Consider the following 25755-nt stretch of genomic DNA (forward strand, 5'->3'; position numbering starts at 1 on the left):
CTTTTATCAAATTTGGAAAAAGAATAGTCAATATTTTTTCTGCCTCTGAATTTTTTTTCCTGCTTCATTCCCTCTCTTTTCTTCTTCTGGGACTGTAGTTACAATTATGCCAGATTTCTTAGTTCATGTCATTCAGGCTCTGTTCTCAGCCTACTCCCTTTAAATCTTTTTCTGTCTGTGCTTCAATTTGCAAAATTGCTATTGAGAGCCAATGTCTAGTAATCCTTGAAAAATCTAAATGTTGACATTTTCCCAAAGTACAGATACCTTATAATTAGTGACTGTGAATTCCTTGGAGGAAGATTTGGAGACATATTAATCATGAAAACAAAAATCACAAGATATTACAACAGAGAAAATTTAATTTGGGCTGTTGATGGACAGGAAAAAAGGGAACATGAAGTAACCCAGAGGTGATAACTACATGGAGCAGCTACCTCCCCTATGGCCAGGGAAAAGGGTAATCAAAGTTGGATTATCAAGTCTCAGAAGCTCAGAGGAATGAACCAGAGGAACCACAGCTCAGACCCCTGAGAAGAGGCTATCATGCTACTATTTTTTTTTTCTTTTGGTCCTGCTACTTCTGGGAGGGATTTGATAAGGCTAGTTGTTTGCCAGGAGGGGCAATGCCAAAAGAAGCTCAAGGCTAAATACAGTACCTCCTGCTGAAGCAAAGAGTCCTTGCTAATGGCTTGGATAACAGTGACAGGAACTATAAGCAAATGGAGAGGAAGAAGTCCCTTCTCCCCTTTCACCTTCCAGTCTCCCTCTAGGGTCCTTCATTGCTGGAACCTAGGAGCACCAGCTAACATAGGAAACTTGTAGATTGTAGGTCTGTGCCATGGCATTCTACAGGAAAGTATAGAAAGGTGAGCTAAGAGAATTTGCAGCTAAGAGACAATAGTTTAAAAACCAGGCCCATTTCAACATTTGTGCAGAATTAATAAGTGACCTAAAATAAAGTCAATGCCATCCTAAATGCTTTCATAGACTTTGGGCCCTTTTGAAAAGAATCTTAGGACACCATGTCAATTTTCTGCTATATTATGATTATTGTTGGTGTCATCAAAAGAAGTAACTTTGCTGGAGCTCACTTATATACCTGCCATGAAATCATGCACAAGGGCAGCTTTGAAAGATAGCTGAGGATAATCAGATCCTGCTCCAATGTTAGGTCTCCCACCATCAGGCACATGAATCATGTAAAGCTGGCAAGAATTCAGCCTTATCCCTATACCCCTTTCCCATGCATTGTCTAATATGGCTATAGCAAGGGGAGGACCAATTTCCTGTTCTAACATTGGACCCATGTCATTGAAAACCAGCTCCTTTCCTTTGTTCTCTCATTCTTGCTTCAACTCAAACTTTACCCACCTCTGTCATCTCTAGTTTTCTAGTGCAAGTAGATGACAAAAGAGCACTTAGTTCAACATTTGACCCTATAGTATTCTTTTCACAAATGAAGATTTTTAACATTGAAGGGTTTTGTTGAATATTTGTAAAACATTGGACGTGAGCATTTTTCAAATTTTGGAGCTTGTGGGGCCACAGAAGTTTCACCTGAAAAAGTCACTTCTTTGGGCTGGGGTTATAGCTCAGTGGTACAGCACTTGCCTTGCACATGTGAGGCACTGGGTTCAATCCTCAGCACCACATAAAAATAAATAAAGATATTGTGTCCATCTTAAAAATAATCTTTAAAAAAAAAGTCACTTCTTTGAGTTTTGTGACCTTTGCAGTGGAAATTATTACTTCACAATCACCCTGTGTTAATAAATGTAAAGACACCAAGTTCTTGACATATTTTGCATATTTAATATCTATATTTGAATATATTACACTATAATAACTTTTCTGCATCTGATTATATTTATTATATATTATATAGCACTCTGAATTATATAACATAAAGACATTTATAGGTAAACATTAAATTGGCAGTGTACATATTAATAACTGAGCATTAACAAAATAACAATAACCAGGTATTATTTAATGGGAGAGTCTAGTATTTCCTGATAATCTTGCCTTTTTAAATTTCTCCAATAAAGTTTATAGCCAGCAAGGACAAATACACTAATCATAATGATCACCCCTCCAAAGACATCATAGACACTAGGAAATATGTGTAACACTAGAAGCTGTAGGACCATGGCTACCACAATCTCCAGATGCTGTACTGTGCTGACCAAAGCTGGATGGAATTTGTCCAAGGCATAATAAACTCCTAAAAATGCCACAGTAGAACAGATGCATATAGCAATGAGATAACTCCATGTTTCTCCATCTAATGGAATGATGGGTTCTTGAAGAACAAACATAGTAGACACTCCCCAGATTGTCCCAGTCCAACCAAAGGTAAACAGTGCAGTCCACATGCTGATCTTCTCCCTGATGGATCTGTATACTATCATAGAAAGAGCAGTGGTCAGTCCAGCCATCACAGTCATAGTGTACCCAAAAGCTTCTTTCCAGGCATTTAACAAAGAATTGTCTTCATCAACAATGTTGGGAATCATGACAAGACAAACACCTAAGATGCTGCAAACAACCGTTGCCATGTCAACATAAGCCATTTTCTCATCTACAAGTAAAAATGCCAAAATGGCACTGAATACTGTGGTTGTGGCTCGCCACATAGTGGTGCCATTGCTGGGAGGAACTATTGAAAATGATGTATAAGCACAGGTGATAGAAATAACATTGCATACACCATAAAAGAAGAGTCGTAATCTGTATCCACTGGGTCCAAAGGGAGGTTCCTGGTAGTAACACACAACTAACACAGATAAGACTTGCATGACAGAACGGATAAAAATCAGTTCTAAAGATGGAACTTTAGAACGATCAGAAACAAGCCTAGTGATAAGGGCTACACATCCATGAGCCAAGGCAGATCCAAACAACACTATCCACATTTTTCGGGATTGAAAAATATTTTTTTCTGCAAAGCTCTGGAATTGTCCGATCTCGTTGGTCATTGGGTCTTCTGTTGGTGGAGGCTGAGTATCCATGGTTCCAAAGAAAGTTCTTCCTTTTCTTTTCATTTCACTCAGCAAACCTTTCTTTGGATTTTCTTCCATAAAATTTCCATAGTCTTCATTGATTTCTTCATATCCATCTTCCCCAGGCTGGGGATAATGAGAAGTATATTTCACCATCACTGTGTTGGGATGTATTTTCACCCGTTTTTTAACTGGATACTTTTTGGATGGAGAAGTATCCATTTTTTCAGATAATCAATTCTATTAAAAATAAAAGAGACAAATGTCATATTCATTTCACTGAAAAAAAGAATTTCTGTTATAATAATATGCACCACTTCAATGACAAAAAGAGATTATAACAGGAGTCTATAAAAAATATAGGACAAGATGATCTGGAAATATGCTTATCACATGTATGTGGAGCACAATGGAATCTTCTACCCTTTTTTTCCTCCCATCTTAGATTTGTCCCAATTTCTCATCCTGCTTATTCTTGTCTGATCCAGCTTTATTTCTCAGCTTTACATGACATAATATTTTTTCCATTCTTTCATTCCTACCCATTTCTCTACTCATCCAAAAACACAAGGAAATCAATAACAACTTAAATCAAACTTTTCTTTTTCATTGTGACCATTTGTCTATGTTATAAATTATAAGTAGATGAGTCCAAAGTCCTTTGTGTAATCAATTTGGTATAATGCCGGAATCCACCTTATATTACCAGTTATAGTGATTTTACTCTATATTTGTCATACACTTTCAAATATAAAAATATACTGAAATTAAAAAATAAAATGAGTTTAGTAGCGTATGAATTGTTGGTGAGAATAAAAAATGTACAACTTTTCTGAGAAGTAGTTGAGTAACATATATTGAGATCCTGTATTAAGCAATATCCCTGCAACATATATTGAGATCCTGTATTAAGCAATATCACCATGAAAAGGTGATTACAAGATGCATTTTACATTCTGAATAAAAAGAGAAGGGAAGGAAATAGAAAAGAACTGATTGTGATGATGTGTACCTATAATCCCAGCTACTTGGAGGCTGGAGTAGGAGGATTGCAAGTTCAAAGTCAGCCTGGAAACTTAGTGAGATCCTATCTCAAAAACAACAACAACAACAACAACAAAAAAACAACTTTTAAAATGGGTGGGGCTGTAGATGCCCTGGGTTCAAACACAATTACCACCAAAAAAAAAAAAAAGTAAGAAAACTTATTTATATTTCCTTATATAACAAAATTATGGCTGAATATAAACAAAATAAACTAATAGTGGTTGGGGTGGTACAGGGAAGAAGAATAGAAGAAAACCTTTTTGTAGCATACTTTTACATATTTTTTATTTTTGAATCATGATATTGTTAAAAAAATTAAATTAAAAACTAATGTAGGGGCTGGGATTGTGGCTCAGCGGTAGAGGGTTCGCCTAGCACGGGCAGGACACAGGTTCAATCCTCAGCACCAAATAAAATAAATAAATAAATAAATAAAGGCATTGTGTTGTGTCCATCTACACCTAAAAAAAAATACTTAAAAAAAAAACTAATGTAAAATTTCATCTATTACTTAAGGAAAAAAGAGCATACAAAAAGTGTGAGGAGATGTATGTAGGATCATTATAGCTAACAAAGATAACCCTTTATACAATGGATTATTATGCTATAGATCCATTAAAAATGACAATGTGGATCTTTACTGAAATGGAAAGATGTCTATGACATGTTGTTGAATAAGAAAAATATTAAGGGGCTGGGGATGTGGCTCAAGCGGTAGCGTGCTCGCCTGGCAAGCGTGGCATGCGTGCCGCCCGGGTTCAATCCTCAGCACCACATACAAACAAAGATGTTGTGTCCACTGAAAAAACTAAAAAATAAATATGAAAATCCTCTCTCTCTCTCTCTCTCTCTTTAAAAAAATTTTTAAAAAATTTAAAAAATAAATGTGTGAGCCAAAATAAACATCTTTAAAAAAAAAGAAAAAAGAAAAATATTAAGCTTCATTTGGTTAAATAAGGAGTAAAGAAATAATGCATATAAAAAACAAGCCACAGTGCCAGCATACAATAAACTCTCAATAAGTATCAGCAATAAATTTGTTTTCTTTCATCTATAATTATCTTATGAAACATTTGTGTTTTTACACTGGGTGATTCTTTTTTTTAGACCAGTATTTGCTCATTCAGTTATCTTTCTTTCCTTCCTTTCTTCCTTTGAAAAATTTCCTAATTCCTTTCCAGTGACTCCTTTTTTTCCCACTAAAAAATAGAAAATGAAAGAGAAGAAAAAGAAAATTTTTTTGTCCTCATGACTCCCTGGTTCCTTGCCCAAACTCATCAGTTTCAGGATCTTAAGCCATGGCCCAGAAATCAAATCTAATTCTGTTCTTTGACACCATCTGGAGAGCCAACTGTTCTATTCTATTTACTTTTTTTTCTTTTAAAAGGGACTGACTTTGGCTGGAAAGTCATGGGAAAAAAACACCATCCATTCCCCCAAGTCCTTCAGTTTCTTAGCATGGACCTATCCCTTGCAGCCCTTCCAATATGCCCCTATCAGACTAATCTGACTATTCTTTATTTCCAACTTCTAGAACATTCCCCCTCAAATCATGGTTTCAGCTTTAATAACCTCAAATTGAATTAATAGCCTTGTTCTCCCGAGTAGATTTTCCTTTCCTATTTTCTCACTTATATTTGTGATGTCACCATTCTTTTAGACCCTCAAACTAGAAATTAAAGAATACTCTAAATTATCATTTCTGCCATTACACTCCCATTTGGTCATCAATATTACTGTTTTTGTCTTTGAAATATTCCTCAGATTTTGCCTTTTCCTCCAACTCCATTTTACTTTTATGAGTCTGGGTCAAGTTATTGTCCATTCCTATCTAAAATAACTGCAACCACATCCCATTACAGTTGGATATGAAAGAAACCACTGAAAAGCTTATGTGCTGGAGACATGTCCAACGTAGCAATCAATATTAATAGGTGAACTGATTAAATTATGATGGTTGTAACCTCATCGGTGGATTGATCCATTTGATGGATTATTAATTTGAATGGTCTAATAGGTGGTAACTGTAGGAAGGTGGGGCAATGCTGAAGGAAGCAGACCACTAGGTGTATGCCCTTGGGGATTATATCCTGTCCCTAGATCTTTGCTCTCTTTCTCCTTCCCAGCTGCTATGAGCTCAGCAGCTTTCTTCCACCATGCCCTTCCTCATTTCAGACCCAGAGCATGGGAAAAAAAAAAAAAAACACACCATGAATCAAGCTGACCATGAAGTGCATCTCTGAAACTGTGGGCTGAAATAAACTTTTCCTCCTCCGAGTTGCTCTTATTAGGTATTTTAGTCACAGTGATGAAAAGTGGACTAACACAAAAATTGATATTGAGAGTGGGATCATTGCTGTGGCTAACCTGACCATTTGGTTCAGAAGCCTTTGGAACTGATTTATGGAAGTAGTTCGGAAAAGTTCAGAGACACAGGCTGGAAAAACCTTAGAATCTTGTAAGCAAAGCTTAATGAGCAATTCTGGTGAGAGCTCAGAAGACCACAATATATATAGGAATGTGAACAGTAAAGACTGTGCTCATGAGGTAATAAAGGGAATGAGGACTCTATTGGGAATTGGACTAGAGGCCACATATGTTACTTTCTGGCAAATAACTCATCTATATTTTGCCCATGTCTTGAGACTTTGTATGTGAGGCCAAAATTAAAGGTGATGGATTTGTTAATCTGGTAGAGGAAATTTCAAGGCAGCACAACATTCAGGAACTGGCACTGATATTGTTGGATGTTTGTTATCAGGTTTACTATGAGAATAACCAGCAGAAAGCAGACAAGAAAGAGTTTTAAAACTTGCAGTTTGACCATAAAGGCATGTGAAAAACTGGATACAAGGAAGGTGTGGTTGTTGAAGAAAGTACCTCCACTAAAAAGAAGCCAAGTACCTTCCACAAAGAAAATAGAAAATATGCCTTGAGGGAATCTCAGCAATCGCAAGATCACACCCACAGCAGGCTCAAGGGTAAAATCTCTTTCTTTGATAAAAGACCGTGGATGGGGTCACCTGCTCACACAGTGGTGCCTAGAACGTTGTCTCCCCAGGATTAATTTTACTGCATTCAGCTGCCCAGGCACTCAGACACCACTGCATCCATGGTCCAAAAAGACCTGGCCACTGCTTTATCTGGTAGTATATCTTGTTGGTTCTGCAGGAATGCAGGATGCTAGAGGTTTAGATTCACAAAGGAAGACCTGGGAGGCCAAGCAAAATGTGACAAGGTCTAAATCTCTGTGAGCAGCCCACAAGAGGGCAATGCATGAAACTGTGAGAATTAAGCTGAAACTGTAGTGAAGACCCCCAAGGATTAAGAGATGCCAGTAATGTGGAACATCTGCAAAGAAAAGCTGTTGGCTGCAGAGACAGCCAGCCTAAGAGGAAGGCCATCTTGGCTGCATCTGGGCCTTACCAACAAGGCCATAAAGGTGGGACAGCCCAAGCCCTTTGGAGTTCACATCTCATCACCATGTACACAGGATGCCAAACAGGGAATTACAGAACCTAATGTTTACTTGGCTGAGTTTTGGTCTTGCGCTGGTTCCATCCCTTCTTTTTAAGCACTTATTCCTTCCTTTTGGAATGGGAATTCTTATTCTTTGCCACTATATATTGGATGCATGTAACTGGCTTTTGATTTTTTTAGGGTCTCACAGCCAAGAGTTTGCTTTGAGTCTTTTTTTTTTAAAGAGAGAGTGAGAGAGGAGAGAGAGAGAGAAAGAGAGAGAGAGAGAGAGAATTTTTCAATATTTATTTATTTATTTTTTAGTTTTCGGCAGACACAACATCTTTGTTTGTATGTGGGGCTGAGGACCGAACCCAGGCCGCATGCATACCAGGCGAGCGCGTTACCGCTTGAGCCACATCCCCAGCCCCTGCTTTGAGTCTTGAAGGAGACTTTGGACTTAGAATTTGGAGGCAATGCTGGAACTGGTAACACTATGAGGACTCTTGGAGATGGACTGAATGCATTTTGTACTGTGAGATAAACATGAGATTTTAGGGGTCTGGGGCAAAATATTATGGTTTGGATATGAAGTGTTCCCTCAAAAGCTCATGTGTCAGAAATATGATATCCAATGTAACAATGTTCAGAGATGAAATGATTAGATTATGAGAGCTTTAGCCTCATAGTGGATTAATCCATTTGATGAATTAATAATTTAAATGGACTACTGGGTAGTAACTATAGGCAGGTGGGATGAGGCTGAAGGAAGTAGATCACTGGGAGTGTATCTTTGGGGATTATTTCTTATCCTGGGTCAAGTTGCTCCTTCTGTTTCCTGGCTGTCATGAATTGGGCAGCTCTCCTCTACCACACACTTCCACCATAATGTTCTTGCCTCATCTTTGGCCCAGAGCAATGGAGTGGCCAATCGTAGGTTGAATCTCAAAAACCATGAGCCCAAAATAAACCTTTCCTTCTCTAAGTTGTTCTCATTAAGTATTTTGGTCACAGTAATGAAAAAATAACTAAAAGACATCCTAACTACTCTCTTTGAATCCCAATCTTTCTCTAAAACCCATCTATATTTTTCCACTGTCACATTACTCTGTTTTTAAAAGATTCAAACGAAACAAAAACTTTCCTCAAGGCTTTCCCATTCAAGAACCTAGAGTTCATTATAGACCTACTCTCTACCTTATCAAATTTCAACTCCTCTGCCTCTATCTCAATACTCTGCCTAATATAGCACCTATCAATAATTAGTTCCTTAACACACTTTGCTCTGAGCAATTAGTCCAGCAATTAATCCAGCAATCCCTGACCTCATTCCATATGTGCACATATCATTTCCTAAGCCTTTATTCTCACTGACTCCCTTTTGCTCAAACTTTTTAAACACTGCTCATCTTTTAAGGTCCAATACAAATTCTGTCTTTAGAAACAAGCTTTTCCTGACTTCTCCAGCCATTTGTTTCCTCCTCTTCCTTTTCTTCCTCCTCCTGCTTTTTTTTTTTTTAATTTTTTTAGGTATAGTTGAACACAATGCCTTTATTTTATTTATTTATTTATTTGTGGTGCTGAGGATCAAACCCAGGGCCTCACACGTGCTAGGTGAGTGCTCTACCACTGAGCTCCAACCCCAGCCCCCTCCTCCTCCTTCTTCATGTTTAAACATCTGCAGTTGTTCATCCCATCTAATTTTCATAATCTAATAATTTTGTTATCTAGTTGATTCAACTCAGTGTAATTTTGTTTCCAGTTACTATAACCAAATATGCTACGTCACATTTCCCTTCCTTGATGGACAAAAATGATCTTCATCCTATCTTAGTCAGATTCCATAACTTTCCATTCACTGTTCATTGTTGAAGTTTTATTTTATATCCATTCAAAGCTTTCCCTTTCCAACTGCAAGTCAGATCTATAGGTCCAGGAACATGAAGAAGGAGGAGCTGTGGTTGCTATTTCATTCCTCCTAGTTCCTCCCTTTGAAGGCCACAGAAAGGAGACAGATTTCTCTCAAAAGCTTCTGTCTCATTCTTCTAGGCTCTATCTCCCCTAGTGTACTGGCACAGGGAGGAAGGAAAAGGAAAGAGACACATGTCTCATAAGTTGGCTGCTGTCATATAATGAATTTTTGATCTGTAAACGTGGCTAGACTGAACTACAGTCCCCAGTTACTTAAGCAGACACAAATCTAGGGCTGAAGTTGCTCAGAAGTAAAGCCCTTGCCTAGCGCTTACAAAAAAACAAAACGACACTAATCTAAATAATACTGTGAAGGGATTTTGCAGATGTGATACAAGTCCCCTATCAGTTAACTTTATGAAAAATAGACTAAAGTGAGAATAGGCCTGACTTAATTAGGTCAGTCCTTTAAAAGGGAGCTAGTCCTTTCTTAAATTCAGAGATTTCAAAATATTTGAGTTCTAACCTGCTCATGATATATCTTTTCTTACTGCTTGTGGACAACAGACTTCAGCCATGCTTATGGGTTTTCAACTTGCTTCCTGCCTTATGGAGAATTGAACCCAGGGCCTCCAGCATGCCCAGCATCAACTAGCTCTTAATCTCCCCTCCCTGCCCACCTGCCTGCCACAGACTTCAGACTTACTTATCCAGGCCCACAAGAGCATATGCCAATTCATTATATTGAATCTCCTGCTGGTTCTGCACCTCAGATTGAGCCCTGACCTAGATACTTATTGGAATTCTCCCTCAGCTCATGTCTTTATTGAGATATCCTCTAGGTTGCAAGTATGCAAATGCAGTTTATCTCATGTAAATTCTCTAGGATCTCCTCAATGCACACATCCCCCTTATGGGAAAACCGTATCCTGAGGCTTATAGTCCACAGATTTTTGTTGTTTGGCCTCCTTGCCTGCTCAGAAGCTCTCCTGGGAAGAACCTAACAGTACTTTCTTGGCCCCAGGAAACTCACCTCTCCTTGCCACTCAAACAGAGTTGATAAGGATCACTTATCACAGGACTCCTCTCCTACATTCTCTGTGCTCAGGAAAGCAAAGGACAATTAAAATGTGCTGTCTAGGCAGATTTCCAAGCGGGGAATGGGAAGGCACACCCAACAGTTACAAATAATGATCTGGTGACCTTTCCCTACACGGAAAAAGCATATTCTTCTTAGAACAAAGCCCCATGACTGTTAATATGATCCCTGTGACCAGATGTACCTTCTGAAGATAATCAGTAATCTCGTATCTAGTATCTCCCATATTATATGTTTGGGTTTAAAAAATAGATAGATAGATAGATAGATAGATAGATAGATAGATAGATAGATATTTTTAGTTGTCAATGGACCTTTGTATTTACTTGTTTGTTTATTTATTTATATGTGGTGCTGAGAATCACACCCAGTATCTCACACATGCTAGGCAAGTGCTCTATCACTGAGCCACAATCCCAGCCCATGTTTGGTTTTTTTTTTTTTTTTTTTTAATGTTTGACGTATTTAGATAGAGAGGAGGGGAGGGTCTATGTCCCCTCTCATTGAAAGTAGACAGGCTTTCATGACTATTTCAGGCAACACAGTATGGTAAAAGTGGCACACTGAGTCTTGGTCCCAGAACTGTGCCTTCCTGGCTGGAATACTCCTGCATGTAGCCCTGAGCTTCCAGATAAGCAGTCTGACTGCTGTGAGGAAGCTCAAACTCGCCCATGTAGAGAAACCACATGAAGAGGTTTTGAGGCAAAGAAAGAAATGCCTGGTCAGCCCCACTTGCTACAGCCCCCTGCTATTCCAGCCACCTACCTGAATGCAAGTATATGAGACGCTCAGAGTCAGAATCACTCACCCACACCCTTTCCAAATCCCTGATCAGCAGAAATCATGACAGATAATAAAGTACCTGCAATAGATAACTGAAACATTCACTTCCCTCACAGAGTTTTGTTTTATGTTTTTCTTTACTGGGATTTGAACCTAGGGCCTCGGGGCCTCACACATGCTAGACTAGTGCTCTACCAATTGAGCTATATTGCCAGCCCTCTCCCCAATATATTAAAGAATGGGAAGGAAGGTGGATATTCTCCAGTGATAGTTAAAATTGGAAGATCTCTTAGGAAGTATCATCTGGCCCAAACTGATTGGCTTTGGAAAGTGGAATATTTTGTCCTTCTGTTGTGGGATTCTAGATGTGATTTCTGAGGCAAGAGGAAAGTCATATTCAACATCCTCTTAGGCATTCCTTAGTTTCTTTGTTAGTCTAGTAGCACATATTAAACTGTCATTTGTATTGCATAATTTTTGTTCATTTCTCTCAGTAAATTAGTCTACAACAGATTCCAGCATTTCTCAATGATGCTAATATTATATTGTATCCCATTGATGCAAAAGTCATCTAAACTAAAGAGATAGATATGAATCTTCATCAGTCTCTCAAATATTCATCTAATTCCAGAATTTCATGACTAAGTTCTTGAAGAGAACCTGGAATCCTGATTGGCTCTTATATTTTGCACATCTTTGAGTCTTTCAACTCAATTAATAAAACCAATTGAGGTACATATGCTCAGCACCATGGTAGGTGCTAGAAATATGAAAATAAATAAAAGAGATAGTCTCTGTCCTCATAGATCTTATAGACTAGGGGAGATGAGATGTAAATTTAAATTTAGTATTTTAAGAAGTAAATAAAGAAAGCCAGGGAAGTACAGGAAGCTGTTGGAGCATAGAAAAGAACTGTTTTCTAGGTAGAAAAGGCACCTGAATTAGAACCTTCAGCACATGTTACAAGCAGTCAGGTAAAAAGAAGGAGCCAGAAAGGTAAACTACTTGAGAGTGAGAAATGTTGGCTTTTAGTTCTGACTCTGCTCCCAACAAGAGTATAAATAATAATTATATCTATTTTAAGAGAGTTTGGGATGATAACTTGTAGGATCTTTTGACTCAACTCTTCATAATTTGTCTGTCTCTCTTTTTTTTTTTTTGCAGTGCTAGGGATTGAACCCAGGGCTCACACATGCTAGGCAAGTGCTCTACCAATAAGGTGTATTTCCAGCCCACAGTTTGTCTTTTAAATGAGTATTTTGATACCTCTCCCTCCCATGCAAGACTACTGTGTAGTTGAGTGACCATAACTTTATGAGCACCTGCTTAAAGTACTCGGACCAATGTGCCACCTTCCTCACAGGGTTCCTCTAATAGGGGTTTACACAGGGAGGACCTTCCAAGGCATAGGGGTCCATTTGGGCTATACAGATCAACTCAGCCACGTAGAGATAACATGAAATAGAACCAAAGGAGCAGCATGCCTAGGTACAAATGTATCAACCTGAAATGCTAGAAACTAATGGATTAAAAGGGTAAATTGTTTGGCATCCACTTGAACAATGGGCATAATTCAGTATGGAAAGCCTAAAACCAATAATTTTGCCCACTATCTTGGTTTGAATCCTTAGGACAATCCTCTGGTAATGCCGGCAGTAGATGGGAACGAATAAGTGTGGGGGGTATATATGGAGGGGGGGAAAGAGGGAAGTAGGGAGGTAGAGAAAGAGTTGAGGAGGGTTTTCAAGATAGTGGAATAGAGAAGGTCACTTTCCTGACTGCTCCATGGCATGAAACCTAGAAAGCAGATAGGCAGCTTCTCAGCAAGGTGGGTGAACAAAAAAGGGAAGAGGGGGCATTCTTTACTGGAATTTAATATTTAATATTCAAAGCAGGGGACTCAGGAGACTAGATATAATAAAATAAGAAATAAATTCCCAGAGCCACAGCTGCTGCCACAGTTGGAGGCACCAGCCAGAGTGGTCTATCTGTGAGCAAAGCGGAGGGATAAGCCCTGAGGTGTGTCTGGGTATGGAGAGTTTAGCAATCAAAGACACTCCCCACTAAACTGAAAGAAACTGCCCAACTAAACTTTTCCTTGTGCCAGAAAGAAGCCAAATATATCTTGACTGCATGTGGAGGACAGAGGAAGAAACCATTTTGCAGCTGAAGCTGATTTCTGGCAAATCTGAGTTTGGTTCAAAATACAGGCCTGGGAAACCCACACTGCACAACATGGAATGTGCCTAAGGAGAAAATCAAATGTGGATAGAGACTTACACAGGGGATAACAGGTCAAGGAAATGCACCTGGCTCTCCCCCTCCAAACCATCTGCTTACAGGACTGGCTGAGAAAGACTCACCTGGCTGGGATTTCAAAAGAGTAGGGGTGAGAGATATTGATTTTGGAGACTAAATCAGAGACCAGGAAACATGGGTCCACAGATGATGTAGTGACTAAGAATTGGCTCCTCCACCACATGGAAGCCAGGGGAGATCTTTGAGGTACAGTCCTCCACCGTCGACTGGCAATAGCTGGGCCCTAGAGGTGTGCTGATTTAAAATCTCCAGACCAAATGGCACAGTGAAGAACATGGAGCCTACCAAAGCCTAAACCCTGACTCTAGGAATTCTGCCTATGGGATTACCTCTGTCACTCCAGCAACCTAACCCTGAAGTGAACAAGCATCACACTCCAGACGACCCACCTAAAACTGCTGAGAAGGGAAGCTGAGAATATTTTGAACTCCAACAGAAACAACTCCGTAACTTTTCATCAAGATCTTTTTTTTTTTCCTTTTCTATGTTCAATTGTGATCTTAATGGTTCATGGACATTCATACATTCATATTTGGTACTGTTTCTCATTTCTAGAATTTTTAATTATTTTTTTCATTTGTTCTAATTAGTTATACATGAGAGTAGAATGCATTTGAGGGGAGGGTACCAGGGATTGAACTCAGTGGCACTATACCACTGAGCCACTTCCCCAGCCCTACTTTGCATTTTATTTAGAGACATGGTCTCACTGAATTGCTTACCTCCTTGCTTTTGCTGAGGCTGGCTTTGAACTCACAATCCATGCCTGACCAGACTGAATTTTTGATATAAGTTATTTTTCATTGATCAGTTTTTTGAGGACTAGGAAATTCAATTATTATATTTCAGTTTTTTTATTCTTTTATTTTTAATTTTTTAAATGTGTGTGTCTATATATATATACACATATATATGTATATATATGTATGTATATATATATATATATATATACTCTCACTTCTCTGTTTCCCTTCTTTCTCTCTTGTCTTCTGCTAACAGCCCAATCTCTATGATTCTTACATTCACTCTTCCTTTAATTTTTTACTTCTATCTTTACTCCTCTCCCTGATAATCATCACATCCTATAGCACTTCTGTTCTTTCCCTGTCCACCATTTGAAATTGTGAACACTTTTTGAAAATTTATTGTGTTTATGGTAAAATAAAAATAATTTTCCAATAATAACATTGAATGTAAATTACTTAATCTCATCAATCAAAGATATAGACTGGCAGATTGGATTAAAAAGCAGAACCCAACAATACGCTATCTCTAAGAGGCTCACTTCATAGGCAAAGACATCAACAGACTGAAGGTAAAAGGATGGGGAAAACATATCATTCATATGAATCTCCTAAACAAGCAGAGGTTTCTGTATTCATATCAGATAAAGTGGACTTTAAGCCAAAGTTAATCAGAAGGGACAAAGAGGGCATTTCATACTGCTTAAGTGAATTATACATCAGGAAGACATAACAATTGTAAATATTTATACCCCAAACAATGAAGCATCTACATATATTAAAACAAACCCTTCTTAATTTCAAGAATCAAATAGATCACAACATAATAATACTGGGTGACTTTAACACCCCTCTCTCACCACTGGATAGATTCTCCAAACAAAAACTAAATAGAGAAGCTATAGAACTTTAAAAAATACCATTAATAATTTATACTTCACAGACATATATAAAACATTTCATCCATCAATGACTGAATACCCTTTCTTCTCAGTAGTACATGGATCCTTCTATAAAATAGACCATATCTTAGGCCACAAAGCAGCTCTTAGTAAATACAATAAATAGAGATAATACTTTGCATTCTATCAGATCATAATGGAATGAAATTAGAAATCAACAATAAAAGATACAAGCTACCCCAACACCTGGAGACTAAATAATATGCTATTGAATGACCAATGGATAGCAGAATAAATCAGGAATGAGATTAAAAAAATACTTAGAGGTGAATAAGAATAGCAACACAACATGTCAAAATATCTGGGACACTAAAAGGCAGTGCTGAGGAAAGTTCATTGCATTGAGCTCATTCATTAAAAGAATAGAAGTGAACAGTTAATCCAGGTGCGGAGGCGCATGCCTATAATCCCAGCAGCTCAGGGGGCTGAGACACGAGGATCGGAAGTTCAAAGCCAGCCTCAGCTAAGCTAGGGATATGGCTCATGGTTGAGTGCCCCTGAGTTCAATCTCCGGTATCAAAAAAAAAAAGAAAGTCAACAATTAAATAACCTAACATGACATCTAATCCTTAGAAAAAGAACAAAGCAACAACAAAAGAAGTAGAAGACAGGAAATAATTAAAATCAGAGCTGAAATTTAAACAAAAAATCCAAAAACTGAAGAAACAAAGAATTGGTTCTTTGAAAAAATAAATAAAATCAATAAACCCTTACCCAAGCTATTAAACAGAAATAGAAAACTCAAATTTCTAAAATTCATGATGAAAAGGGAAATATCACAATGGACACTACTGAACAAACTATTTTGAAAATTTATACTCCCATAAAATGAAGACATCAAAAAAATTTCTAGAGACATATGACCTATCTAAATTGTATCATGAGGGGGCTGGGGATGTGGCTCAAGCGGTAGCGTGCTCACCTGGCATGCGTGCGGCTCGGGTTCGATCCTCAGCATCACATGCAAACAAAGATGTTGTGTCCACCAAGAACTGAAAAATAAATATTAAAAAATTCTCTCTCTCTCTCTCTCTCCCACCAATAAAGAAAAGCCCAGGACCAGACATATTCTCAGCCAAGTTCTACCAGACTTTCAAAGAAGAACTAACACCAATCCTCCTCAAATTATTCCATGCAATAAAAAAGGAGGGAACCCTTCCAAACTCTTTCTATGAAGCTAGTATCACCCTGATACCAAAACCAAAGACACATCAAGGAAATAAAACTTCAGACCAAATCCCTGATGAACATAGATGCAAAAATTCTTAATAAAGTCCTGACAAATTGCATACAAAAACATATTAAAAAGATAATGCACCAGGATCAAGTGGAGTTCATCCCAGGGATGCAAATTGGTTTCAACATATGGAAATCAATAATTCATCATAATTCATCACATCAATAGACTTAAAAACAAGAATCACATGATTATCTCAATAGATGCAGAAAAGGCATTTGGCAAAATACAGTATCCATTCAAGTTCAATGAAAAACTAGGAATAGTATAAACATACCTCAACATTGTAAAAGCTATATATGCTAAACCCACAGCTAACATCATTCTAAATGCAGAAAAAATGAAAGCATTCCCTCTAAAAACTGTAACAGGACAACGATGTCCTCTTTCTCCACTTCTATTCAACATCATCCTGGAAACTCTACAGAGGAATTAGAAGAAAGAAATTAAGTGGATACAAGTAGGAAAAGAAGAACTCAAACTATTACTGTTTGCTGATGTCATGATTCTATATTTAGAAGATCCAAAAACTCCACCAGAAAACTTATAGAACTCATAAATGAATTCAGCAAAGTAGCAGGATATAAAATCAACACCCATAAAGCAAATGCATTCCTATGTATCCAGTGATGAATTCACTGAAAGAGAAATTAGGAAAATTACCCCATTCACAATGGCCTCAAAAAAAAAAAAAAAAAAAAAAAAAACCTTTGGGAATCAATCTAACAAAAGAGGTAAAAGAACTCTAGAATAAAAACTACAGAACACTAAATAAAGAAATTGAAGAAGACCTTAAAAGATGGAAAGATCTCCCATGTTCTTGATAGGCAGAATCAATACTGTCAAAATGGCTATACTACCAAAAGTGCTATACAGATTTAATGCAATTCCTATTAAGGTTCCAATGGCGTTCTTCATGGAAATAGAAAAGGCAGTCAAGAAATTAATTTGGAAAAATAAGAGGCCCAGAATAGCCAAAGCAATCCTCAGTTGGAAAAGTGAAGCAGAAGGCATCACAATACCGGACCTTAAGTTATACTACAGAGCTATATAACAAAAACAGCATGGTATTGGCACTAAAATAGACATGAAGACCAATGGCACAGAATAGGAGACACAAGGATAAACCCACATAAATACAGTTATCTCATACTAGACAAAGGCGCCAAAAACATACATTGGAGAAAAGATAGTCTCTTCATCAAATGGTGCTGGGAAAACTGAAAATCCATATGTAGCAAAATGAAATTAAACCCCTATCTCTCAACCTACACAAAACTCAAAGTGGACTAAGGACCTAGGCATTAGACCAGAAATCCTGTGCCTACTGGAAGAAAAAGTAAACCCAAATCTCTATCATGTCAGCTCAGGATCTAAATTCCTCAACAAGACTCCTAAAGCACAAGAAGTAAAATCAAGAATCAATAAATGGGATGAAATCAAAAGCTTCTTCATAGCAAAGGAAACAATCAAGAACACGAAAAGAGAGTCTACATAATAGGAGAAAATCTTTGCCACATACACCTTAGATAGAGCATTAATCTCCAGATTATATTCAAAAAACACAAAAAACACCAATAACCCAGTCAATAAATGGGTAAATGAAATGAACAGACACTTCACAGAAGAAGTCTGATTGGTCAAGAAATACATGAAAAAATGTTCAACATCTCTAGCAATTAGAGAAATACAAATTAAAGCTACACTGAGATTTCATCTCACTATAGTCAGAAGGGCAATTATCAAGAATACAAGTAACAACAAATGTTGGCAAGGATGTGGGGGGAAAAGGCACACTCATACATTGCTGGTAGGACTGCAAATTGGTGCAACCACTCTGGAAAGCAAAGCAGATTCCTCAGAACACTTGGAATGGAACCACCATTCGACTCAGTTACCCTACTCTTCGGTATATACCAACAAGGACTTAAAATCAGCATACCACATGATTACTACATTGATGCAGTGACATCAATGTTCATAACAATTCAATTCATAGTAGCTAAGCTATGGAACCAATCTAGCTGCCCTTCAACAGATGATTGAATAAACAAAATGTGGTATATATACACAATGGAATATTACTCAGCCATAAAGAAAAATAAAATTATGGCATTTGCTGGTAAATGGATGGAACTGGAGAAGTGAAATAAACCAAGACAAAAAACAAAGACGAGATGTTCTGATATATGGATGCTTACACACAATAGTGGGGTAGGTAGATTAGAAGTTCATTGGATTAGACAAAGGGGAATGAAGGGAAGGGAGGGGAGGTGGAAAGAGAAAAGACAGTAGAATGAATCAGATATAACTTTCCTATGTTCATATATGAATTCACAACTAGTGAAACTCCAAATCATGTACATCCACAATAATGGGAAATTATATTCCATGTATATATGTCAAAATACACTCTACTGTCATATATAACTAAAAAGAACAAATAAAAAAATTAAGAAAAAGAAATAGGCAAGGAGAAAGAATTGATATATTTTGAGGAATGGGCTCATAAAATTTTGGAAAGTGGGCTGGGGTGGTGGCTCAGTGGTAGAGTGCTTGCCTTGCATGCATGGGGCCCTGGGTTTGGTCCCAGCACAACATAAAAATAGAGATATTGTGTCCATCAACAAATAAAAATTTTTAAAAAAATTTGGAAAGTGGAAAGTCCAAAATTTCCATATTAGGTATCAGGATAGAGAGCTAGAGAAGAACCAGTGTTGCAGTTCCATTTCAAAAACTGTTGCAGAATTCCCTCTTGCTGGGGAGGTTATTTATTTATTTGTTTGTTTGTTTATTTATTTATTTATTTTTGTCCTGTTTTGGTTGGTTGGTTGGTTGGTTTTGTTGTTGTTTCCTACCGGGGATTAAACCCAGGTCTTTGAACATGTTAAAAAAGCACTCTACAACTGAGCTACATCCCAGCCCAGTCTTTTGTTTTACTTAGTTTTTCAACTGATGGATGGTGCCTACCCACCTTATAGCCGACAATCTATAAACCATCAATTTTATTTTTCCTGCTTCTTTTTTTCCCCACATTTTAAATTGGTGGATTACAGTTGTACACATTGATGAGATTTGTCATTATATATTCATACATGTACACAATGTAACAATATAATTTGACTGATATAACTTCTCAGAATTTCCCTCCTCCCTCTAACCTCCCACCCCTTGGTCCCTTTCCTCTACTGATCTCCCTTTGATTTTTAGGAGATCCACCCCCATCACTGGGCTTTTATTCCTGAATGTTGGCTAAACTCATTAGGCTTAACCTACTGGCATCAAAATATTGGGCAGTCGAGTTACCTGTTCACCTCCTTATTATTATAGGAATGGGTTATGTATTCTTATTTGGAATTAACATGATGAGTACTTCTCCACTCAACTCCATTCATGCAATCACAGATAACTATGCTAAAAATCAACAGCAGAAGAAATACCAAGCGGAGGCCTTCCCAGCATTAAGAGAGAGTCCTAGGGACTGGGGTTGTGGCTCAGTGGTAGAGCACTTGCCTCACGTGCATTAGCCCCTGGATTCTATCCTCAGCATCACATATAAATAAACAAATAAAATAAAGGTATTGAGTCCATCTACAACTGAAAAAAAACAATTTAAAAAAAAGAGAGAGTCCCATTAGTAAAGTAAACTAAATGTTCTTTCTTGCAGCCAAAGAACTTCACACCAAAAACTGAGTTGCATGTAAAGATGCTAATATCAAGCATGATGTTTTGACAGAATAATTTTCTATTTTCTCTTATTATTGCTCAATATTGAAATGTAAAAAATTGGAAGTTGTTCTTCCCAAGTAAATTTTAATGAATATTGTAAATGTTTTTAAATATTCATCATTAATAGAATAAATAAAATACAGCATTAAAAATAAATACATAAAATTGAAGCATCTGCAATCAATTATGAAGCACACTGGTGATCCACATCCTTCAGCATCTCCAGGCTGAATTTCTTTTTTTTTTTAAAGAGAGAGAGAATTTTTTAATATTTATTTCCTTTAGTTTTCAGTGGACACAACATTTTTGTTTGTATGTGGTGCTGAGGATCGAACCCGGGCCGCACGCATGCCAGGCGGGCGCGCTACCGCTTGAGCCACATCCCCAGCCCTCCAGGCTGAATTTCAGTTGCTAGTTCCCTGCTTCCCAGTGTACACCTCACAGTTTGGCCCAGTCAAGTGAATCCCAACACCAGAAATCCACAGTGGCTCTGCATCAGGACTTCCCAGAGGTTCAACATCTGGGCTTGCTTAGAACAAGCATCTGATTCAGGAGTAGTTTACCACCATCATATTTCTAAATAAGAAAAAGACATTTTGCTTATTCCTACTACAAAAGCAATATATAATTATTATAAAAAATCATAAATATGAGAAAGCAAAGAATATAAAAATCACTCATAATCCCTACCTCTTGGAGAAAACTACTGACTCTTTCAGGGATTTGTTTTTCAAAATTGATATGGAACAAGGTATACTATTTCATAACTTCTTATTTATACACATTTTTCTATGTCATTAAATATTTTATAATATTGTTTGTGTGTGTGTGTATTGTGCCAGGATTAAACCCAGGACCTTGCATATGCTAGGTAAGTCCTTACCACTGAACTATATCCCCAGCTCTATGCTATCCCTTTCAAGGGCTGGCTAATATGGATGTAACAATGAGCTCTGAACCCAACAGACCACTCATTAACTTCATCCTTTTGAAAGCTGAAAGGCAAATGGGATGACCAACTATGGCCACTCCTTTATTCAAGGGTAGACCACAACTATAGGAAAAGCCACATATGTGAAAGTGAATGGATAATGATTTCTTAGTTTTTCCTTTGAATTTGAATATTTTTTTATGATCAGGAGAAGATTTCCATTTTAAAATAGAAGAAATCTAGAATATTCATGTTTGCCTCTTTGTTCTCTAGACAGAGAACAATGGGAAAAATAGCTGTAACTAAAAGTGAACTAAAGTATCTTCATTCATATTTTATGTGTTTATTTAGGATCAATACACTGTTTGGTTTGGGAAGGATTTAAGGCAACCATTCAATTAAAGGAAAAATTAAACCACAAGAAATATCAAGCACAGATGCTCCCAGTCACCTGGGATGTGGATTGGTAGTACTGACTATGGGTCTAATTATAATAGCTAAGGTTATTTAGCACCTTTTCTGGGCCACACATGTGCTAAGAACTTTATTTTCTCATTTAATGGTCAAAAGAGGGGTCAAGATTGTGATTCAGTGGTAAAGTAATTGCCTAGCATGTGTGAAGCAGTGGGTTCATAAATAAATAAAATAAAGGTCCATCAACAACTAAAAAAATATTTAAAAAATAAAAAGAATTAAAGGTCAAAACAACTCTATGGAGTATACAGTTATAATCTGCTCCCCACCCCTCACCCCCAGCCAGTTCTGGAGATTGAACCCAGGGTCATGCAAATGCAAGGCAAGGACTCTATCACTGAGCTACATCCCTAGCCCTGTAATCACCTATTTTTTTTAAATTTTTTTTTTTTTTAGTTGTGGATGGACACAATATCTTTATTTATTTTTACGTGGTGCTGAGGATCAAACACAGTGCCTCCCATGTGCTAGGCAAGCGCTCTACCACTGAGCTACACTCCCAGCTCTGAAATCACCTGTTTTAAAGGCAAGGAAATAGGTTTAGTGACTTGGCAGTGGGTGACATCCAATTGATGGCAGAGCCAATGTTCAGATCAGCCTTATTTTAAAGCCTGGGCTCTTCTATACCATACCGACAAGTAGCCATCCCTGGTGGGCAGAATAACGCCCACACCCAACCAACATGTCTACCTTTACATTCCCAGAACTTGTGACTATGTTGCCTTGTGTGGCAAAGGGAATTGAGGTAGCAGATGAAATGAAGGCTGCTAAACTAGTTGACCTTAAAACAGGAAGACTATCCTGGATGATCTGGTTTGACCCAGTATAATCATAAGGGTCCTTAAAGGTGAAAGACAGAAAAGTCAGAGCACAACAGAAGCCAGGGTAGAGGGATACAACCTGAAGACTCAGCCTGCCGCTGCCAGCGCTGAAGGTAGAAGGGAGCCGTTGAGCCAAGGACTGAGGGCAGCAGCTAGTAACTGGAAAAGGGGAGAAAATGGATTCTTCCCTAGAGCTGGCTGACACGTGGGTTTTGGCCCAGTGATACCCATGTTGGACTTCTGACCTACAGAGCTACAGGATAATTTATGCTGTTTCAATTCACCATGTTTGTGGTAATTATATATCATCATTCTGTCAATGTCTGAAAACCAGACAGAAGAGCCGTAGTGTAGTACAGGTGTAGACAAAACAACTGCCTGCAGGTAAACCCATGATTTTCCTTATTTTATTTTTTATTTATTTAATTTTATTTTATTTTATTGGTGCTGGGGATTGAATCCAGTGCCTTGCACATACTAGGAAAGCACTTTACCGCTGGACTACACCCCCAGTCCTAAATTTTCTTATTTTCTGAAGTATCTATAAATAGGATCACAAAGATGTGGGTCAAGTGACATCGACAAGATGATTTTAGCCTGCAGGGAAATAAATGATTTGCTGGCTTGCTAGTCCCTGTGACCTTGTGAAACTTCTGAGGTTTTTGTTTTTATAGTTTGCAGTCCTGGGAATTCAATCCAGGGCCTTATGTATGTTAGCCAAGTGCTCTCCCACTGAGCTACACCCCTATGCCTAAAACATTTGTTTTTAAAAATTACATCCTCAAGTATCATCTAGGAAAAAAGTGAATTGTAAAATATGTTTCAATACCTGAAGGAACTGGCTTGCTGGATGTAGTTATTGAAGAAAGAACTTTGGTTGGATGTCACCAAATTTGAATTTTGCCTCTATCATTTCTGTTTGTGCATACATGACATAATATTTGTTTTCTATTTTTTTTTTTTGTATGTGGTTCTGGGGATTGAACCCACAGCCTCACACATACCAGACAGCACTTTAAAACTGAGTTACATAATTTTTCTAAACTTCAATTTCTTTTTTTTTAAAGAGAGAGAGAATTTTAATATTTATTTTTTAGTTTTCAGTGGATACAACATCTTTGTTTGTATGTGGTGCCGAGGATCGAACCCGGGCCGCACGCATGCCAGGCAAGCGTGCAACGGCTTGAGCCACATCCCCAGCCCCAAAACTTCAATTTCTTAATCTGTAGGATAGGCTGAAATTACTATGTTAAAATATGGTCAATAAAGATTTAATGATATGATGGTCAAGAGCACTGATTAATGCCTAGCACAGAGTAGGTGCTCAATAAATACTAACATTATTCCTTTCCATTAGTTAAATACTGTGCAGACTTTGTCACTAGCATTGAAGAAATGCTGATTTTTCTCTCAGTTTTCTTTCTATAACAAGAAGCTTGCATACAGTTTATAAAATGCTACCAATAATTTAGATTAGAAATAAAGAATAAAATAATGTGGGCCTGGGGTTGTGGCTCAGTGGTAGAGTGCTTGCCTAGCACACATGAGGCACTGGGTTCAATTCTCAGCACCACATAAAAATAAATAAAGGCATTGTGTCCATCTACAACTAAAAAAAAAAATTTAAAGAATAAAATCATGCATTCTAGAAAGTATGCATGGAGGTCAAACTGGAAATGTCCTAATCCAGATTTTCCTGTGATTTTAGTAACTTTTGGTTCCTTATATTCTATCTCTGATCCAAAAGGCTAAAGGATTTTTGTTACTACAACTAAACTTCATCAGATACACTGGCATACCATGTAACATTTAAAAATGAAACTCATCAATCAATAAACCTCTCCTACTTCTTAACAATACTATTTTAATACAAATGTTAATAAAGCATTCATACTTTGAGAGAGAGAGAGAGAGAGAGAGAGAGAGAGAATGAATGAATCTTTTTTGTAGATGGACACAACATAATGTCTTTATTTTTATGTGGTGCTGAGAATCGAACCCGGGTCCCGCCAGTCCTAGGCAAGTGCTCTACTGCTGAGCCACAATTCCAGCCCCATACTTTGAAATTTATGAAAGAATATTGATTCATATATAATGCCTGTCTAATGAATCAGACTGACCATAATACCACTGATCTTTTTTTTTTCAGGTACCATACACTCAACCACTGAGCCACATCCCTAGCCCTTTCTTGTATTTTATCTAGAGATAGGATCTCACTGAGTTGCTTAGTACCTCACCATTGCTGCTGAGGCTGCCTTTGAACTTTCGAACCTCCTGCCTCAGCCTACTGAGCCACTGGGATTACAGGTATGCACCACAGCACTCAACTCCAGTGATCCTTAATGGCTTTAGAGTTAGTTATTAAGTATTTTCTTGATAGGATAGTGTATAACAGTAATTCATAGTAAACAATTTGCCTATATTTTGTTCTGATGTAGTTATTGTTTTGGAAAAAATAGTCTATATTATATCAAGAACTCTAGAACGATGGTTGGGGTTGTAGCTCAGTGGTAGAGTGCTTGTCTAGCACATGTGACACCCTGAGTTCAATCCTAAGCATCACATAAAGATAAATAAATAAAATAAAAGTATTGTATCCATTAAAAAAATAAAGTATAGTAAAATTTAAAAAAAAAGAAAAGAAAAAGAAAACTAGAATGGATTTTTTTAAAGAATCAGCCAGGTTTGGTTGGTAACCATACTTTGGTAACATAGGATTTCCTTAAAGATGAATGGATGGCATTTTTAGCTCAGTATACTGAAACAATACACATCAACTGTGACAAATTAGGATTTAGGGTCACCATTTTAGAGTCTGAATAATTCCTCCAAGCAATCGTTATATATATAAAGGATCCCTAGCTTTGTGTGTGTATATATATATATATATATATATATATATATATATATATATATATATATGAATCTTTTTTGTAGATGGACACATTATCTTTATTTTATTTTTAGGGGATGCTGAGGATCGAACCCAATGCCAGATGCATGCTAGTTGAATGCTCTACCACTGAGCCATAGCCCCAGCCCTCCAAGCAATCTTTTAGTAGGGAACCTTTTAAAACTTATGTGATCATTTATATAATTCTCTGGAAATGCAGTTGTCAAGAAAAATTTATTTTCTTATAACTCTCTTGCACATCCTATCCACCTCCCAATCACTTCTACTCAAATCTTCATGTAGGTCCATCTAGCCTAGGGGGAAGAGGGAAGGAACAGG

The 25755-nt window shown here is 37.5% G+C and overlaps 1 protein-coding gene across 2 annotated transcripts in view; it reads right to left on the bottom strand.

Moving 5' to 3' along the window:
• Positions 1-1798: 1798 nt before the first annotated feature.
• The window catches only part of Slc35g2 (solute carrier family 35 member G2), a 40180-nt gene continuing 16223 nt past the window's right edge, over positions 1799-25755 (bottom strand). The window contains exons 1-2 of one of the 2 annotated variants that reach the window (XM_048794138.1): positions 16251-16300; positions 1799-3245 (exon numbers count right to left, since the gene is read on the bottom strand). In XM_048794138.1, the coding sequence (XP_048650095.1) occupies positions 1989-3227 (1239 nt within the window). In that variant the 5' untranslated portion in view covers positions 3228-3245; positions 16251-16300 and the 3' untranslated portion in view covers positions 1799-1988. Of the gene's footprint in view, positions 3246-16250; positions 16301-25755 lie in introns of those variants that run through there. The other variant, XM_015487308.2, reaches the window with a different exon arrangement.

This window comes from Marmota marmota, unplaced genomic scaffold (genome assembly GCF_001458135.2).
Source record: "Marmota marmota marmota unplaced genomic scaffold, marMar, whole genome shotgun sequence".
Classification (NCBI taxonomy): domain Eukaryota; kingdom Metazoa; phylum Chordata; class Mammalia; order Rodentia; family Sciuridae; genus Marmota; species Marmota marmota.